We start from the raw sequence: 16,347 nt of genomic DNA on the forward strand, positions 1-16,347 counted from the left end.
CTACCTATCACAGCAGGAGCAAGTGGGGAGGGAAAATGGGGTCACAAGTTGGACGGTCCTGCCTTTCAAGGTAATTTACAATATTCAGCTGTCTGTTTTTAATTTTATGCGCCACACCTTTGTTAAAAAAAAGAAAATAAGAGAAAGTATAAAGTCTAACCATCAAAGAGAAGGACAGTACTCCCCTGAAGGTGAAGAGCAACCCATTATTTAAAAAATGAAAAGGAACTTGTAACTTACGGCTTCTTTGCCATTAAGGAAGGTATCTAGAGTTTGCAAATTCCTTACCTGTGACAGACCACAGAATTTCAGGTTGCTATTATATGCTCAGTCCACAGCAAGAACATTGAACTTTTTTTGTTTAAAAACTTCTTCTAGACGCACGATAGGGCCAGACAGCTAGACTTTTCAAATTCAACTATAAAAAGAGCTGGATTTCTGGATTACAGTCCACTAAAAGATATGATGATTGTAATGGGGGAGAACTCTTGTGCTCTGAGATCAGAAAGCACTTATGCCAAGACAAGAGTCTCTCCAGTTTTGAAGGAAAAAAATCATTTTTCTTCTCTGTCTACTGCCAAGCATTCAAAACAGAACAGCTTAGCTCCTAAAACTAAGAGGACAGACCTGGAAGTTTGTATACTGTTGTGTTTGGAAAGAATGACAACACTAAACCTTCTGAAGAGGTACTTAGGTTAAGAAGCATTTAAGTGTGAAGATTGCAACTGCAGCCCAAATTAGGAACTATTCCTAATATATTGTAAGCAGCAAAACTCAGAAAGCTCATACATAACTGCTATCCACAACAAAAGGAACATACTTTTTCTAAGTAAAGATGAGGAATTATCTGCATCACTTTATATTAATGAGGCTTTCCTGAAATAAGATGTTACATCTCTGCTTGTTATACTTGGCACAAAACTGCTTAACTGAGTAAGTGGCCTACTAACCACTTAAAACAGCTGCACTGAAGGCAGCCTTATCAGCTGCAGCCACCTTCAGCCTGCATAAAAAAAATAATCTGGTTATGTTCACTGAGTTTAATGTATCCTCACTTTACGTTAAAGAACTCTGCCATGACAAATATCTGCTTTTGAGAGAGATATTTATACACACATGCACAGATGGGTCTGTATACTATAGCACCATTTTTAATAAGTATCATAATATTATAACAGTTCAGAAAGCTTTCTGCACCAACAACCCAATTCTGTAGTAGACAATCCAGCTGAGTAGGTATAAACGTAGGCAAATTTTGACCAAACAAGCTCACTTATCTTATTCTTTTTCTGCAAAGAATGACTGTAAACCCCAACACCGTGCACTGATCACAAGAAACAATTAATTCTATTTGCAGATGTTCCCTTTCCTTCTGAAATCAGATATCATATATTCTCCAACCACAAACAACTCAACCATTTCCTTAAACCAGTCCTTTTGGATTGTACAATTTATGCTAAAATTGGAAACAGGATTAGAGTCAATTTTGGTCAATGGGAACATCATTCAGGATCAGCTCAGAGGAGGAAATTTCCACTCTACTTCTATCAGTGCTATAGCTGAAGAAGAGCATTAAGTCAGATATACTTACTCTTCCTTTTGAAATTTTTATTTCAACTGCCATTCAACTCTCAAGATACTATTAACAAAATGCATTAAAAGAGCAATTTAAAAAACTAGAGAGTTATTTATTTTCCTTTGTGTTGAACCTAGACTATATAAAAAGAACCAAATACTAGTGTAAGAATGAGTTTAAGACATTAAAACCTAACAGCTGCATCTTTGATTCCCGTTTCCTTTAAAAAGCTACTTTGAACACATTTATTTTGATATCACCATTATACTGAATTAAGATAAACCTGATGGTTTATATTAATTCAGCTTATACGCACATGACTACTTCCTAATATATTTTAAGAACATTCTAAACTCACAAAGGCATCACATTTAAGAGCATTTAGTGAGCTTTTTTTCAAACCTATTAGACGTAGGACAAGATAGAATGTATGTCAGAAAGATAGATCACACTAAGAAAAGCTTATTGAAGTTTTAAAGATATACCAAGAACTTAAAAGGTTTTTGCTCTAATAAGACTAAGGGAAAAATCTAACTAGGGCACTAATTTACAATGCCCACTACGTTTCTGCCACCTGCAGTTTTATATTTTTAAACCTTTTACAATAATTTTTTTATTTGATTTCTGCAGCTCACCACAAAACAGCAGAGGAGAGAAAGAGAGAGAGAACCTGTTATAATAAAAGGAAAGCTTCCCTGTGGGATAAATTCCATCTATATATAATCCTTGCATCACTTTTGATATTTTTATGAATTAATTGTAATAAATTATACGGTAAAAAAGTTCAGGAAGTACTTTTTTTTCCCAGAAGATTTTAGAAAAATAACATGCTACAGGGCTTTACTCGCTCACAGAAGGTCATACTGAATTAACTTACATAATGTTTTCACTGTCTTGAATATGCACACAGTGCAAACTTGATATAAATGTTAACCCCATGCTGAGTCCAACTATGCAGAAAGTAGAAATAATGGCAAAAACCAGAGTTGCTCTCATTACTCTGAGCCAACGACTGCTACGAGATCCCAATCCTGCAACTGACTGCATCGACACCCACTAACTTCAATAAGTTTCTTTAGAAGAAACGAGAGTTCCACACATGTAGCATTAATTGCACGAACAGGGTTAAAAAAATTAAATATATCAACAAAAGTTCTAGGGAGCTGTCTGATCTTCACAGTTTTAGGATACTATAGCCATTCTACTAGCATTATGGAGCAAGACCTAAGAGTACATACAGTATACTGGTAACTACAGTCTTAATCTTGCCCCATCATCAATCTCATCTCAGGGCATGAGGACTGACCAGTTCTTGAGGTCGCTTCCAGCTCTACATGTCTACAACTGTTGCTGGTGGGGCAGGAAGCGGGGCTGATGGGTGGGAGCAGTACATGACAAACGGTCCAGCTTGACCCCAATTCTGCCAGCTACACCACAGTCCTGTTTCACCTATCAACACTTGTCAATATGTCGACACCAAAGCTAGAAAACAAATTTAAAGTAGAACAATAAGATATTAACTGCATCATAATCATCAAGCCCAAAAGAAAGAGCATCGTCATTTCCCTCATGAGTGAAATACTTTGGCAACTAATTTCAACCATCATTATGTGGTGGGTGCTAATACACCAGCTCTTCTTTCCAGAACATTACTACTTCTATATGCGTTCACAATTTTCTTACACTGCATTTTCTAACAGTAAACCAAATACACAGCATGGCATCCACTCCCCTGCCTTTCAGTCGCGCTCTAAATTATACAGACCCTGAATCTGGTCTTCAAGCTAGTCATTTGCCATTTCCTTCCTACCTGCTCCATTTCTCCCTCCCCACCTGGTTCAATCTGATTGCTCCCATTCTAAGTTCAATAAATTTACTTACGCATTAGGTTGTAAATGTGCTTTTCCGCAACATGTTCCGTAAACAGCTTTATAAGGTCATCTTTTAAGTCTCTGTTAAGCTTGGTTTCTATGTAAAATTTATTCTGGAAAACAAGACAGACAGAGGCTTTTATATTTTGGGTTACAGTAGCACACCAAGCACAAAAAGCTGAACTGCTTTTATTCAGAGCTAAAGCAAATTCTTCTTTTTTTAAAAACTACAATTCTGATGTTTGAGCTCTAAAATACCTACTTGCTATTCCAGTCATATTGCAAAACACCCTGGACCTACAAATGTGCATCTGCTTCAAGTGAAGCATGTGAATAATATCAATTTATGTGCATAGATGTAGCATACATATTCCTGCTGCTCCCCCTCTCCACCTACCGGGCCAGTATTTATGGGGATGGGGCAGGAAAGGGAAGAAATTTACCTACATTTTATTTTAGAGCTTTTTACAGCCTATAATGAATACTTGGGTATTATGTTATTACAAAGATGAATTTCATCAGAATCTATCATTCTGCTGTAAATTACTCGCTTGTGTAGAGTTGGTGGGGGGGAGAAGAAGGGGGAAACGGGCTTCCAAACACTAGCAAGTTAAAGGCTTTCCAGCAGCTACATCGCAACAGTGGGGAAGCAGATTTTGCACCTGGGCTGGCACAGTTTCAATAAGGATTTTGCATTAGAGATAATCAAGTTGTTTAAGGAACTAAACCAACTTCAAAATTACACTCAGGCTAAAGAGACCATGTGGTTTCAGGTTTTTCCAGTGGGAGGAGGGATTTTTTAAAAATGGTTTTAACCCAAAAGAAGAGGCATCAGTTACAGAACAGTTACTGATTACACTTAACCCTATAATATTTTTCTTTGTTACAGCAGTTAGCCAGCAAAAATGAGCACAAGTCAATACATCTTTATTCTTCAGGTGTATGTTTGGTTTAAACAAAACTGGGTAAGAGCATTCAGTATACTGTACTCCAAAACAGAAGCTGTTGTCTTTTCACTGGAAAGAAAGGAGGGAGGGAAATATCAGAAAACAGCTTTTATTGCATAAACAGTAATTTTGTTTGGGGCTGTGCGCTACTGAAACAGTCCTAAATATGAAAGAAACTTAGAAAAAAAATGAAACCCAGTACAAACTGCTTTGCTTCAATTTGCCACCTAAGAGTGTGGACACAGGTTTATAAAGGAACAAGCCACTCTTACACAGGCATAAGCAAGGAGTGGGCACAAAAAACATGATCTTATATCATGTAACTTACTAAACTTGGGTGAATTCACCCCTGTAAAAAGCAGAGGTAATACATGTGACCTGAACTGGAAAGGCCAAGGAGTGAGAGCCAACACCTATACCTGGAGTACGTGGCATGCGTCTGCTTCAATCCTAGGTTAGCTGTTTGATCAATGCAGCCAGGCTACTATTGGCCTCCATGTTACCTAATGGCAAGGTACTGTAACTAGACCTACTGCAGCAGCTACCCACTCCAAAATACTGCTAAATTATAGCAGATTAGCAAATCAATGCAAGTTATAGTAGTGTTAGTGTTGCATTCATGTCCAAAGAGAAATTTGAAAGCAGCTTGTTCCTAGATCAAAAACTTTTGGGTGTTTTTGCAAATGTTACCCAGGACTGACTTTGATAGAGTACAATAACGTTTGTTCTCTATTCTAGATATCAAGCTAGAATAAAAAATAAACATTTGTAATTACGAACAAGCGTGCCTGCAGCATGTTAAAATTCACTGCCATTGAACTAGAGGTGTTTACTGGAGAACTCACTGGTGCGAGGGAAAGAATAAAGGTTTGAGTTTTCATAGCAACCATCAATCCTCTGGATCATGGTGTACACGTTAAAGGTTTAGTCAGATGCCTGATGAATCAGCTTGTGGCTGACAAGTCCAATCCAAGAATGACACAGCTTGTTACAAATTTCACAGATCCACGTGCTGTCTGAGCTGGAGTCCAAGTTTGCAGCACACTGCTTTCTTCTTTCTAGCTTTACTTCCATCCTCTAGCTCAAAGCCGCTTTATGCTGAGCTGCACCAAGTACCAGAAGGTCCCTCCAAATTGGATGGGATTCTGTGCGCTCCTCCCAGCTTTCGACATCGATGTTGAATGACTTCATATTTGTTGCACACATTGTGGTACCACCAAAATGGGCAACTCCACTTTCTAGAGCCATCTTGAATCTCACTGTACAAAATAGTCTTGAGAATATGATCTCCGGTTCTCCTGACATGGCCGAGCCATCACAACCTTCTCTCCTTGATGGTGGTTTCTAAGTGTCAATCCTGCATGCTACAGCACCTCTATGTTTGGCATTTTGCCTTCCCAATTATTTTCAGGATCTTGTGCAGGCATCTTAAATGGAAGCCATTCAGTGTCCTGATGCGCCTAGTATATATAAATCCACATTTATATGAACCATAAATGTAGAGTGGGTTCCCCTCCCCACCCTTTTAGAAACTTTTAGGACAATAGCTCTACATCAAATGCCAACAACCTTTTGGACACCAACCTTTTGCTAATAAATGTGGTCTTTAGCACATGTAACTTAAGCCAGTTCCCCAAACATGGGCTTTGCCCTCAACTAGAGCCAAGATTCAGGGAGATACCAGGAGTGGGACTGGAGGTGATGCTACTTTTCCCTTCTTTACCCAGTACCAAGCCACCACTAAGGCAAGAGATTAAGGGTCCTTCTCCCACAGATCCTTCTTCTCTTTACAAGACACGAGGAAAGACACGAGCTGGGCGTTTTAGCCAGACTTGCTATTACAGAACTACGGTGAAGATCCTTCCCAAAAAGCAAATGCAACAGTATAAGAGAAGCATAATTTAACTTGAAAGATTTAAAATATCCTGGTAATAAGTTTTGAGGCACAAGGGCCTTGTAAGAGGTACAGCTTATTACTCCCCACTCCTAGCATCAGCTTTCCCAAGTCAGGTAGTAATACAAGTCTGATTATAAACAAAACTACTAAGCTTCTTGATTAAAATCTTAACACACAACCACTTCTGGTTTGATACCACCACAAATATGCACACAAAGGTACACAAAGAGTCTGTCCACATAAACCTGCCCTCCCAGTTTAGAGGTTTGTTTTCTTAAAATAAATATTTTTGTCCTTTATTTCCCTGGAGAAACTGCTGAAAGTATGTGGGGAAATTTTATTTATTTCTGTACCATAGGAAGGAGAAAATAATTCAATTAGGTCTCTCCAAGCAGATTCCCAGGCAAAAAGAAAGATACAGAATCCCTCTGAAAGCAGACATATAAAATAACCTGCATTTACAGACATGAAATGTCTGGATGATTTAGTTGTTGTTCTTCAAGTGATGTCCCCAGAAGCCTGCTCTTTCAATCTGACTTACAGTTCAGGAACAGCACTTCCTTGACCTGATCTGTCTCACTGCAGTGCATGTTGATAGGTTCAGCCACTTACCAGATATCAAAAACTAACTACCTATTTCTAATCAGCAACAATTTGAAATGTTTGAAATGTGAGTACCACAGTAATAACTAGAACATGCATAGTCCAGATAAATGGAATAAGACCCCACCTCTATATTAAATCATAAACAGGTTAACTAGACCTACATGGCATTATCAACAGGAAATTCTACCCTTCACTATTTCTATATTTACCCAGTCAAAGCTGCCTATTGAACACAGTGACACCAAGGAAGAGGGACATGATGTAGCCAATTTCAAATATCAAAAGAAAAGGGTCATTCTGACAATAGAGGGCTTAATTCCAGTATCCTTAAAGGTAACAAGGAATACCTCACTGAAAACAGCCCATATGAAGTCAAGGTAGGACTGAGCAAAAATGAAAAAAATAAATAAATAAATAAAAGGAGGGAGGGCCAGGGAGGAGTTAAGGGTTCACACACCAAAGCAATTTTTTTCATTTTTCCTTCTCTCCCCACAACAGTCACAGCAATATTTAATCGTAACAATTTCAAAACAACATTAACTAAATTAGAGTAGTTTTTAAATGGTTTCTGAAACCCATACTCTAGATAATTACTGAAACTGCTGAAAGACAATAATAAACCCACCATTCTGAAATAATCTCATTAGAGTTAAAATGAAACATTCATATCAACTACATCTTGCAACAGAAATAAAAGAAAACAAATAGCAAAGCTATCATTATTTGAACATGCACAAGCTTGGGATCAAATCCTGCCTCTACTGCAATTAGAATAATGATACCTACTACAATCATGGTCATTCTTGGCCAATAGCTATAAAACTTAGAACATTTTTTGGTTAAAGAATAAAGAGTATACATGGTTTTCTTATCTTTACTGCCATTCTTCAATTTATTTCTATGCTGAACTTTTATTAAAAAAGGGTCAAAGGGGAAGACCCTCATGAGTGCAATACAATCAATCTACTTTATATAAACAGGTACATTTATGTTCTGAAAAACCTGGTGGCAGAACACTTCGACCTCCCTAGACACTGCACGGCTGACCTCAGGACTGCTGTTCTCAAGCAAAAAAATAAAATAAAATAAAAACCTAGTTTGAACAGGAAACTTCAGGAAAAAAGTCATCCACAAACTGGACTACGTTAAGTCTGGTTTAAACAGGGATGACTTCATTACCTGGATTAGTTTTTGGACCCCCTTTTCCACCCCCCCATGAGTTTACTACTTATGTGCTTGTCTTTCCCAGCGTCCCTGTCCCCTCCTCTCTCCCCACTTCCCTTGTCTTTTGTATTTGAATTTCTCTGTCATTCTTATAATCTGCTTTCTAATGATGTAAGCCTGCTTTCACAAAAGCTTGTGCTCTTTTCTTATATTACAACCCCTCCCCAATTAGTCAGTCTAGATTGAACCCATAACAAACTGAAGTGACGTTCAGTGTTTGGGTGGCCAAGACAGGCAGAAGCTGGCACTGGCCCAGGCCAGATTCCTGCGGGTACTCCCATGCACCAGGAGCCTGGGGGTGCTCATGTGCACCATCCCTCGTGGCCAGCCTATCTAAGGCTGCTGAACTGCTGCAGCTCAGGCCTACTTGGCAGCCAGTGTCAGCAGGCGAAGGGGAATATCCACCACAGGTTGCCCCCCACAGCTCCCACCCAGGCTGAGATCAACCCCATCCCACACCTTCCCCAGATGTCAGCCTCAGAGGAGAGTCCAAGGGAAGGGAATATATTCACCATCACCCTGCCCCCACCAGAATCAGCCTGGCACAGGGGGAAAGCACCCACCTGGGCACTTTGTGTTCCTGCAGCTCAGAGCTGGGATGGATTCATCCCAGACCCATCTACTCCTAAACTGTGTCAGCTGGGGAAGGGGTAGAGCTGGAGGATCCCAGCCGGACTTGAGCTCCTGGGGGGAGGGGAATGGGGGGAGGCATAAAAAGCCTCCTGGTGGGTGCAGCAGCAGCCGCAGGTGGGGGCGTGCATGCCCAGCGGTGTGCAGCTCCAGCCAGCGCTGCACTTCACGGTGACGATCGCTTCTGTCACCGTCGCTCCCTGTCATGCACGTGCAGCCCCCACACTTGCACAGCACTGGAGGGAAGCCCCACATGCAGAAGCCAGCTGCCTTCCTTGTCCCCTGCTGCACAGGTCCCAGGACTCTATAAGGAATCAGGGGCTGGGGCTCCCCTCCACTTTCGGCAGAGTCCCAGGACCTGCACAGCAGGGGGCAGGGAAGGCAGCGGGCTCCAGCGCATGGCGCTTCCCTCCAGTGCTGCACAAGTACAAAGGTGATAGAGGTGACCCCAGGTGCAGCGCTGGCCAAAGCTGCGCATCACTGAACACCAGCGTTTGTGCCGGGCACAAGTGCCCCAAGTGCCCCTTGCCTGCTGTTGCTGCCGCCACTGCGCGAAATGGAGGAAGTGGGGGGGGGTGGCCACACCCCCTCACCCTCCCTCACACCCTGCCCACCTGAGCTCCATGCTACTGCCACCCCCTGGGTGAGGGCTCTACACTGCTGCCAGCCCCAGCCCCATGCTCCTGCCCAGCTGCAGCTCCCCCTTCCCACACCCCTGCCGCTCTCCCTCCTGGTGGGAAGCCAAGCAGGTCCTGCAGTGGCTCCAGCAGCCCTGCCCAGAAGCTGCGTACTGGCCCGGCTGGGCCCTTCTGCCCAAGAGGGCAGGAGCGAGGCAAAATAGGGTTTGCTGGCAGGGTGGGGGTGTATACATAGGTAGCTCACTCCCACCCTCGTGGCAGAAGACCTGGGTGGGATACAATGAGTTGGTGGGTACCTCAGGCCAGATGAAAGAGGGAGGAATACTGATAGGTGAAAAGGACCAGATTGCTAACAAGCCTTTTGCATCTCTAATGCATATAATTAATTGAGACAAGAGACATTTTACATGCATGGTAACAGATGATACTGTAGAATAAAAGCAGCATTTGTTTACTTGGAAGTGATTTTTTACTAGTTACAGCCACTGTGTTTCTCCAAGACACAGTTATGCTATAGTCAATAAGTGTTTCTGTGCCAATTTAAAAGTGCTAGAGGCGGGCTCCTCCACACTGGGGAAGAAGCTGGCAGATTTTTCATAAAAGATAATCTCCAGCTAAAAGGTATTATTTGCCACTCCTTGAAATAAGCACAGTGGCAAATCTATTTAAGAGTCTGATAGATAGGTGGGAAGATGAACTGATATGCTGCCTATGGAATTCAGTCACAGCTACTCATCTCCTATATCCCCACTACCCCCTTCCAGAGCAATGTGACAAACTGATGCACATGAAGCTGTGCTCGTGCCAGTTGGGTGAAATCAGGAAGTGTGAAATTCAAGCACTGCAGAAGAGTACTGACTATACTCCATGCTTTAAGTTTTCTAGTCACTGTACGTCAAGCTACGGAAGTATCAAAATAAGAGACGGGGAACATTTGAGAAGAAGCCACAGTGATGTCCAGAAGTGGACCAAAGATGCCTATTTCCTACACTTTCATTCTTCCCATGCACATAATGCGTCTTGAGCATACAACACTGAAGTCAACATTTTACCATTTAATTAACGGATGCAGGATCACGCCCACAGAAAGATACAGACTCATTCCCTTTCCAATACTGCTAAATCAAACAGGAAGAGCATATTCAAGCTGTACCACATTTCTAGGAACACGCACATGATTTGACTTCTTGGTTTTCTAAAATAAATAGTTATCCTTACTAATACAATACTTTGGTGCAACTTGATGCACAAAAACAAAAACACAAAAAAAAAATCAGTTTTATCAAACTGGATTTCAGTGCTCTAACTACCTAACAGCGATTGGAAAATCTGTTGCCCTAGAACAAAAGCTTTTGCAACGTCTTTTCAAGCTCATAATGGTGCAAAATAGATATAAAAAGGCTTGCATGTTTGCATTTTAATCGGATTACCTCTAAAAGATATATTTAAGCATGCATTTCTTTTTGGGAGTTGGGAAGAGGGAAGGCCTATCAAGAACTTCTGGTAAACAAAACTTGAATATACATCACCATGGGAGAAGCAATCCCAAAACATGAGAGAAACCATTACAAAACTGGATGAAAACATTGTCACATGCATAATTTTCTAAGTCAGTGGTTCTCAACCTTTGCAGACTTGTTATTACAGAACTACAGTTTAAATGAACCCTTTTAGACTAAAAAAAAACAAAAAACAAAAAACCTTCCCTGTTGTGGTAGAATGACTAACCCACAAAAAGCTCATCTAGTCCATTTCACCTCTACAAGAACAAAGAGGGAAAATGATTCTGTAAAAAGTGCTTTTAAATCTACACAGTAAGACTTCAGAAAAAACAACTTCTCTCATCTCTTCCAGTTATGGCAATTTTCATGTTATTTGCAACACTAAAAAATGAACTGTTTTCAGAAAAATCTTGAACTTCACATTAGCTCCCAAATATTTCTGTAAGGTCAGCCCATGACATTACCAATACCGAAGCAAAAGGGAGGGGGGGCAAGCGAGACAACCGTTCCAGGCACCAAAGCGAAGGGGTGCCAACAGGCGCTGCCCAGCTGGGGCAGGGTGCAGGATGGAGCCGCAAGCGGCTCGGTTAGAGAGGGGTGAAGGGATGGGGGAAGGGTGGCTCCCACTGCTGCGTGAACTCCGGGGAAAGCATGGGACACACACACGCACACACACACACGCATCCTCCGGATCTGTGCATGGAGTGAGGGGAGGTTGCCACTGCAGGTTTTGCCCCAGGCGCCAAACTTTGTTGCTACACCACTGAATATTACATACTTCAGTGCTGGAGAGCAGAGACCTGCGCCACTTTGCTCATACTAGCAGTCCTATAAGTGTTAAGCTACACGTGCTTAAGTGCTGGCAAGAATGAGGTGCAGTGTCTGAACGATCTTACGCTGAGCTCTGCAGGAGTGTGTGGGGGCAGGGAGGGAGAAGGGGGAGACCAGCATGCAACTTCCTGGGTTCCAGATCTGTGCAGAAACAGCAGCTCCAGCAGCCACGGGGATTAAAACACCACTGGCCACAGGGGCTCCAACAGCTCTGGCAACAAGTCCTGCGGGCCACCCCATGAAGAGCCCCAGGGGCCGATAACCCACATCCAGAGGATGACACTGGCCCATGGGCTACGTGTTTCACACCCTTGCAACAGACCATTACTTGTGTCCAAATGAGCAAGGCTGGGCAGAGGAGAGGTTGGGGCTCTTCATGTTGCTTTGTTGTCACTTCACGTCTTTTGTTCTTGAGGAACAGAATAATCATGCCATTTTTTATTTTTTTTTATCTATTTATGTACAGTAAAAGCTCTGTTATCTGGCATCCACAGGGAATGGAGGATGCCAGATAACAGAATATGCTGGTTAATTACCGCTTCTCCCGCTGTGTCTGGAGCATCCCTCCGCCGCCCCTCCCACGGGCCCTGCAGGACAGGGAGGAGGGCCCCGCACGGCCTGTTATGCCCCCGGGCCGCGAGGGCTCGGCAGCGCAGGCATCTCTGCCCCAGGCTGCGGGGGCTCAGAGAAACCGGAAGTGCCACGGTGGGCACTTCCAGTTTCACTTTATCTTACAAGCGGGCATGCCAGTCAGTGAAGCATGCCTGCTTGTAAGATGCCAGATAGCGCAGCTTTTACTGTACGTATTTTTGGTAGAGCCCTACTGGTGTTTATGAACTCTTCCTTTGTTTTGACTATTTTGAGATAGTAACTGGTCTCTTAAAATCCTTGCATCAAGAAACAAAAACTCAAACAGTTCTCACATCAGAAAAAGTGACAGTTAAAAACAGCACTGCCATCACTTCTGTATTTAAAGACAGAGAGGGTAGGGAAAGCTATACAGGAATCAGACCCAGTCTCACGGGAAAAGTTTTTGCCATTATTACCGTTAGATAGCAGTAACTTTTGCCTATTCTGAAATGCCTGAAATGTAACCCACTGAAGACAGATTTTGGCCAAGTTTTTCCACAATAGGTATGTCTTCTGGTAATAACACACAAACATTTTTATCATTTATTTTAAAGAAATGGGTACTAAAATTTGGAGGACTGAGGAGCTCAAAGTATGATACGACTCTGATTGCAGGCAGTGAGCACTGCAGACTTTTAAGGAGATCTAGCTAACTGCAAAGAAATATGTGGTTAATCAAGTGTAAGACTCACTCTCTCCTTAGGGTTTTCACATTACTCCTCCTGGGATAGAATGAGATAGAAAATGGCCCAATTCCCTTCATAAACCTGGAAAATCTGTTTGATACAATCTGTTTAAGATGGAAACTATACACGCTGCTATACTCCCATTTCCACATCCTGCCTCCACAAACCCCTGGCTTACATGAGGGGGGCATGAAGAACACCAACTTCCTTTTATAATCTGCAGGATTAAAGAGTTTAGTAATGGCTCCTTAGCTAAAACCACAGCAGGTCAATAAGACTATCAGGGCCACACACATTTCTGAAGCAGTCAAAACACAAAACCTGAATTATACATTCCAAAAAATATCAGTCTTGGGACTTTAAAAGATCCCAATAGATTTAATATAAGCTTCTTCATGGTTATTAAGGAGCCTGTAACTTCTACAGGCAGGAATTTATGTAGTCTACAAGTCAGCTGACATTCAATGAACTTAGACCCGCTGCAAAACATACTTGGGAGAACTTGAAAGCTCTGTGAAGAAACTTGCTTTGGTCCAATTAACATTCAAGTTTCCTGATCAAAAAGGCAGCTTACAATCCCTTGAAAACAGAGATAATGGATGTGCATGCATGTGTTGTAAACTTTGGAATTGCATGGTACACACACTGCAAGGAATCGTTTCCTTCAAACTAGCAGACTAAGATGCAACAAGCCAACAACTATCCCAATATGTTTGAAGACTCGCATAATAGTTTCAGTGTTAAATACAAAAAAAACAAGCTTTCCATAATGAAAATTAGCAAGCCAGAAAATTGTGGCAAACAACCAGTATGCACCAGTTTTTTATACTCCTCAATTTGATTGCAACTGTGCTGCCAACAGCAAATGGAAAAAAAATCAAATCCTAAATTCTGCAGGAAAAAAAAAATGACTAAACTTACAATTGTCCTATATTCAGTTCATATTTCATGTGCATGGAGGTATTTTATGGGGAAGGAATGTTCTAAACTTACCATATATATGAAAAGAGGCACAATGCTCTGCAATGCTCCCATATATTGTCCAAGAGCTATGTTAAATCGTTCAATATAGAGATCTGGAGGGCTGGCCTGCAAGAAACCATAAAAGGCTGTAAAAATTTAACTAGAGAGAGACAGAGAGAGAGAGAGAGGTAAAAAGACCACAAGCTACACTTTCAAGTTAAAACTCCTGCAGCTGAAAATGGATTTGATGTTTCATCGAAGGGCAACCAAACATCTGAAAATTTACGTTTCCAATTACAAACCCCCGCTAGCAAAAATACCAGCAAAAAAACCCCAAGCAAATAAACAAAAAATTTAGCCTACGGTACCCAATTTTCTCATAGGGGTCTGCACCATTGCCTAATATACAACATGCACAGCAATAAGTCTAGGAAGCCTAAAACAAACTAATATACAGCATAACCAAGTCAATTTACTTTGAAAAGTTCTGGCAAAAATAGACCCTGCAATTGGGTTTGTTCCTGCATGGATCCACTTGCAAAATACAAAAATAAACCCTGGAGACAAATGGTGTCATTAAACTACGGCTCAGCAATTGAAGTGGCTGCAGGCGCACTGTCCCAGCATTAAGAAGCCCAGTGTCACATCCCACCCCCCAAAAAAAAACAACCACCCTAGAGAAACACTTTGCTATTTTTAGATCTTGCAAAAGGAAGGAAACAAGAAAACAGACTTGGTCGTAGATGTTGGGCCATGCATTTCTGATAAACTTCCTGTGGTGCTTTAAGGAGTGGCCCAAGAGGCACAAATATTGCAGTTTGCTGTGTAAAGAAGTGGGAACCTGCCCTCTTTTACAACAGTGCTAAGCCCAGGCAGCTCTTTAGGCTTTTAGTCAGGGAAATGCACAGAATAAAGTGTAAAGGGAGTAAGAGTTGATTGCCCAAATAGGATGCAGCACTATCTAATGTATAATACCCTGTCATAAATGCCCATGGTGAGATGGACAATTATTTAGCTGCATTTCAGCCTCACCTCCACAAGTCAGAGGTTTTATCTCCTATAAAAGGTGATTTTTTTCACTGCTGAAGGATATTTATAAAAGAAAAGTACCAACTCCACAACTAATATTGTATATGCATTTACTTACTGAAAAAAAATGCTTGCTTTTTATACTGGTCCTAATTTTCTCTCCTAATATACTTAGTGAATAGGAAGAAAGCACTGGTTTTCACAGCAGGGTCCTAATTGCATGTAACAAAAGGAGAGGTTAAAAGGTAAATCTAACGCCATAAAGGAAAAAAAGGGGTTTTCAGTACATTGTAATCAGTAAGAAGAGATACATGATCAAAATTGAACAAGTAACCAATTTAGGAGGAAAATTCTGGATTTAGTTCTCAAGACTGGCCAAGTTACTTTTAGTATCAAATGTACACAATGCAGAAAGGCATGTAAGTTGAGCTTTGAGGACTCCTCTCTCATATACATTATACTCAAAAAAATGCATTTGCTACAAATGATATCCCACTAAGTCTCCTCTCCTAAGCAAAAGGTACCTCTGCACCCTCTAAATCAGGAGGGGCCAACCTGCAGCACACATGCCACAAGTGGCACAATCAGCCCCTGCGCGTAGCACATGGCAGCTCAGACAAAGGGCCAACAGCACAGGGGAGATCAGGCAAAGAGCAGAAAACAGAACAGTTGATCAAGTAAGAGAAGGGAATTAGAGTGGTATGGGGCTTACTGTATTTATTTGAATCCCAGGCAAAGTTTTTTCTACGTAGCCTGGGGGAAAAAAAAGGTCTCACCTTGGATTCAAGTACAAGCTCAGGCCCTGGCTTTGGCTCCAGGCTTAGGGCTGAACCTCGAGCTGAACAGCCACCTGTCCTGGGCTGGAGTGGTTGGTTTGGTGGGGAAGCAGGCACACAGCAGGGAAAGCATAGGGAAAGGCCATGGGGAGAGGGCTGGGGCATACAACCCGCTCCCCCACTCCCTGCCCTTACTTTCTGCTGTAGCTCTGCTCCAGATAGGGGCACTCGGGAGCAGCAATCCCACCCAACCAAGCCAGGGAGCCGTGGCAGCAGCTCCCAATGGGCCAGACTGGGGTTGAAGGGGCCTGGAGCAGAAGATAAGCAGGGAGGGGCAGCTGGATTGGAGGAAGGGATGGGGTGGGGAGCAGGCAAGCAGAGTCATTGGGGTGCATCAATAAAGATTTTTTTGGCCGATACCGATGGTTGATTATTAACCAGCCATATCGGCTCATACCTATCCGTTAGCCGAAATGCAGCCTGTCAGCTTGGAGAGCAACATCTAGCTACTAAGTTGGTGGAGGAGGGGGGAAGGATGTGG

General features: G+C 42.1%; 1 protein-coding gene across 1 annotated transcript in view; it reads right to left on the reverse strand.

The window, feature by feature from the left end:
- CACUL1 (CDK2 associated cullin domain 1) overlaps positions 1 to 16,347 on the reverse strand; it is a 113,219-nt gene that overhangs the window by 55,578 nt on the left and 41,294 nt on the right. The window contains exons 4-5 of the mRNA XM_019502903.1: positions 14,032 to 14,127; positions 3,458 to 3,560 (exon numbers count right to left, since the gene is read on the reverse strand). Of these exons, the coding sequence (XP_019358448.1) occupies positions 3,458 to 3,560; positions 14,032 to 14,127 (199 nt within the window). The remainder of the gene's footprint in view (positions 1 to 3,457; positions 3,561 to 14,031; positions 14,128 to 16,347) is intronic.

This window comes from Gavialis gangeticus, unplaced genomic scaffold (genome assembly GCF_001723915.1).
Source record: "Gavialis gangeticus isolate Ggan-Ray unplaced genomic scaffold, GavGan_comp1, whole genome shotgun sequence".
Lineage (NCBI taxonomy): Eukaryota > Metazoa > Chordata > Crocodylia > Gavialidae > Gavialis > Gavialis gangeticus.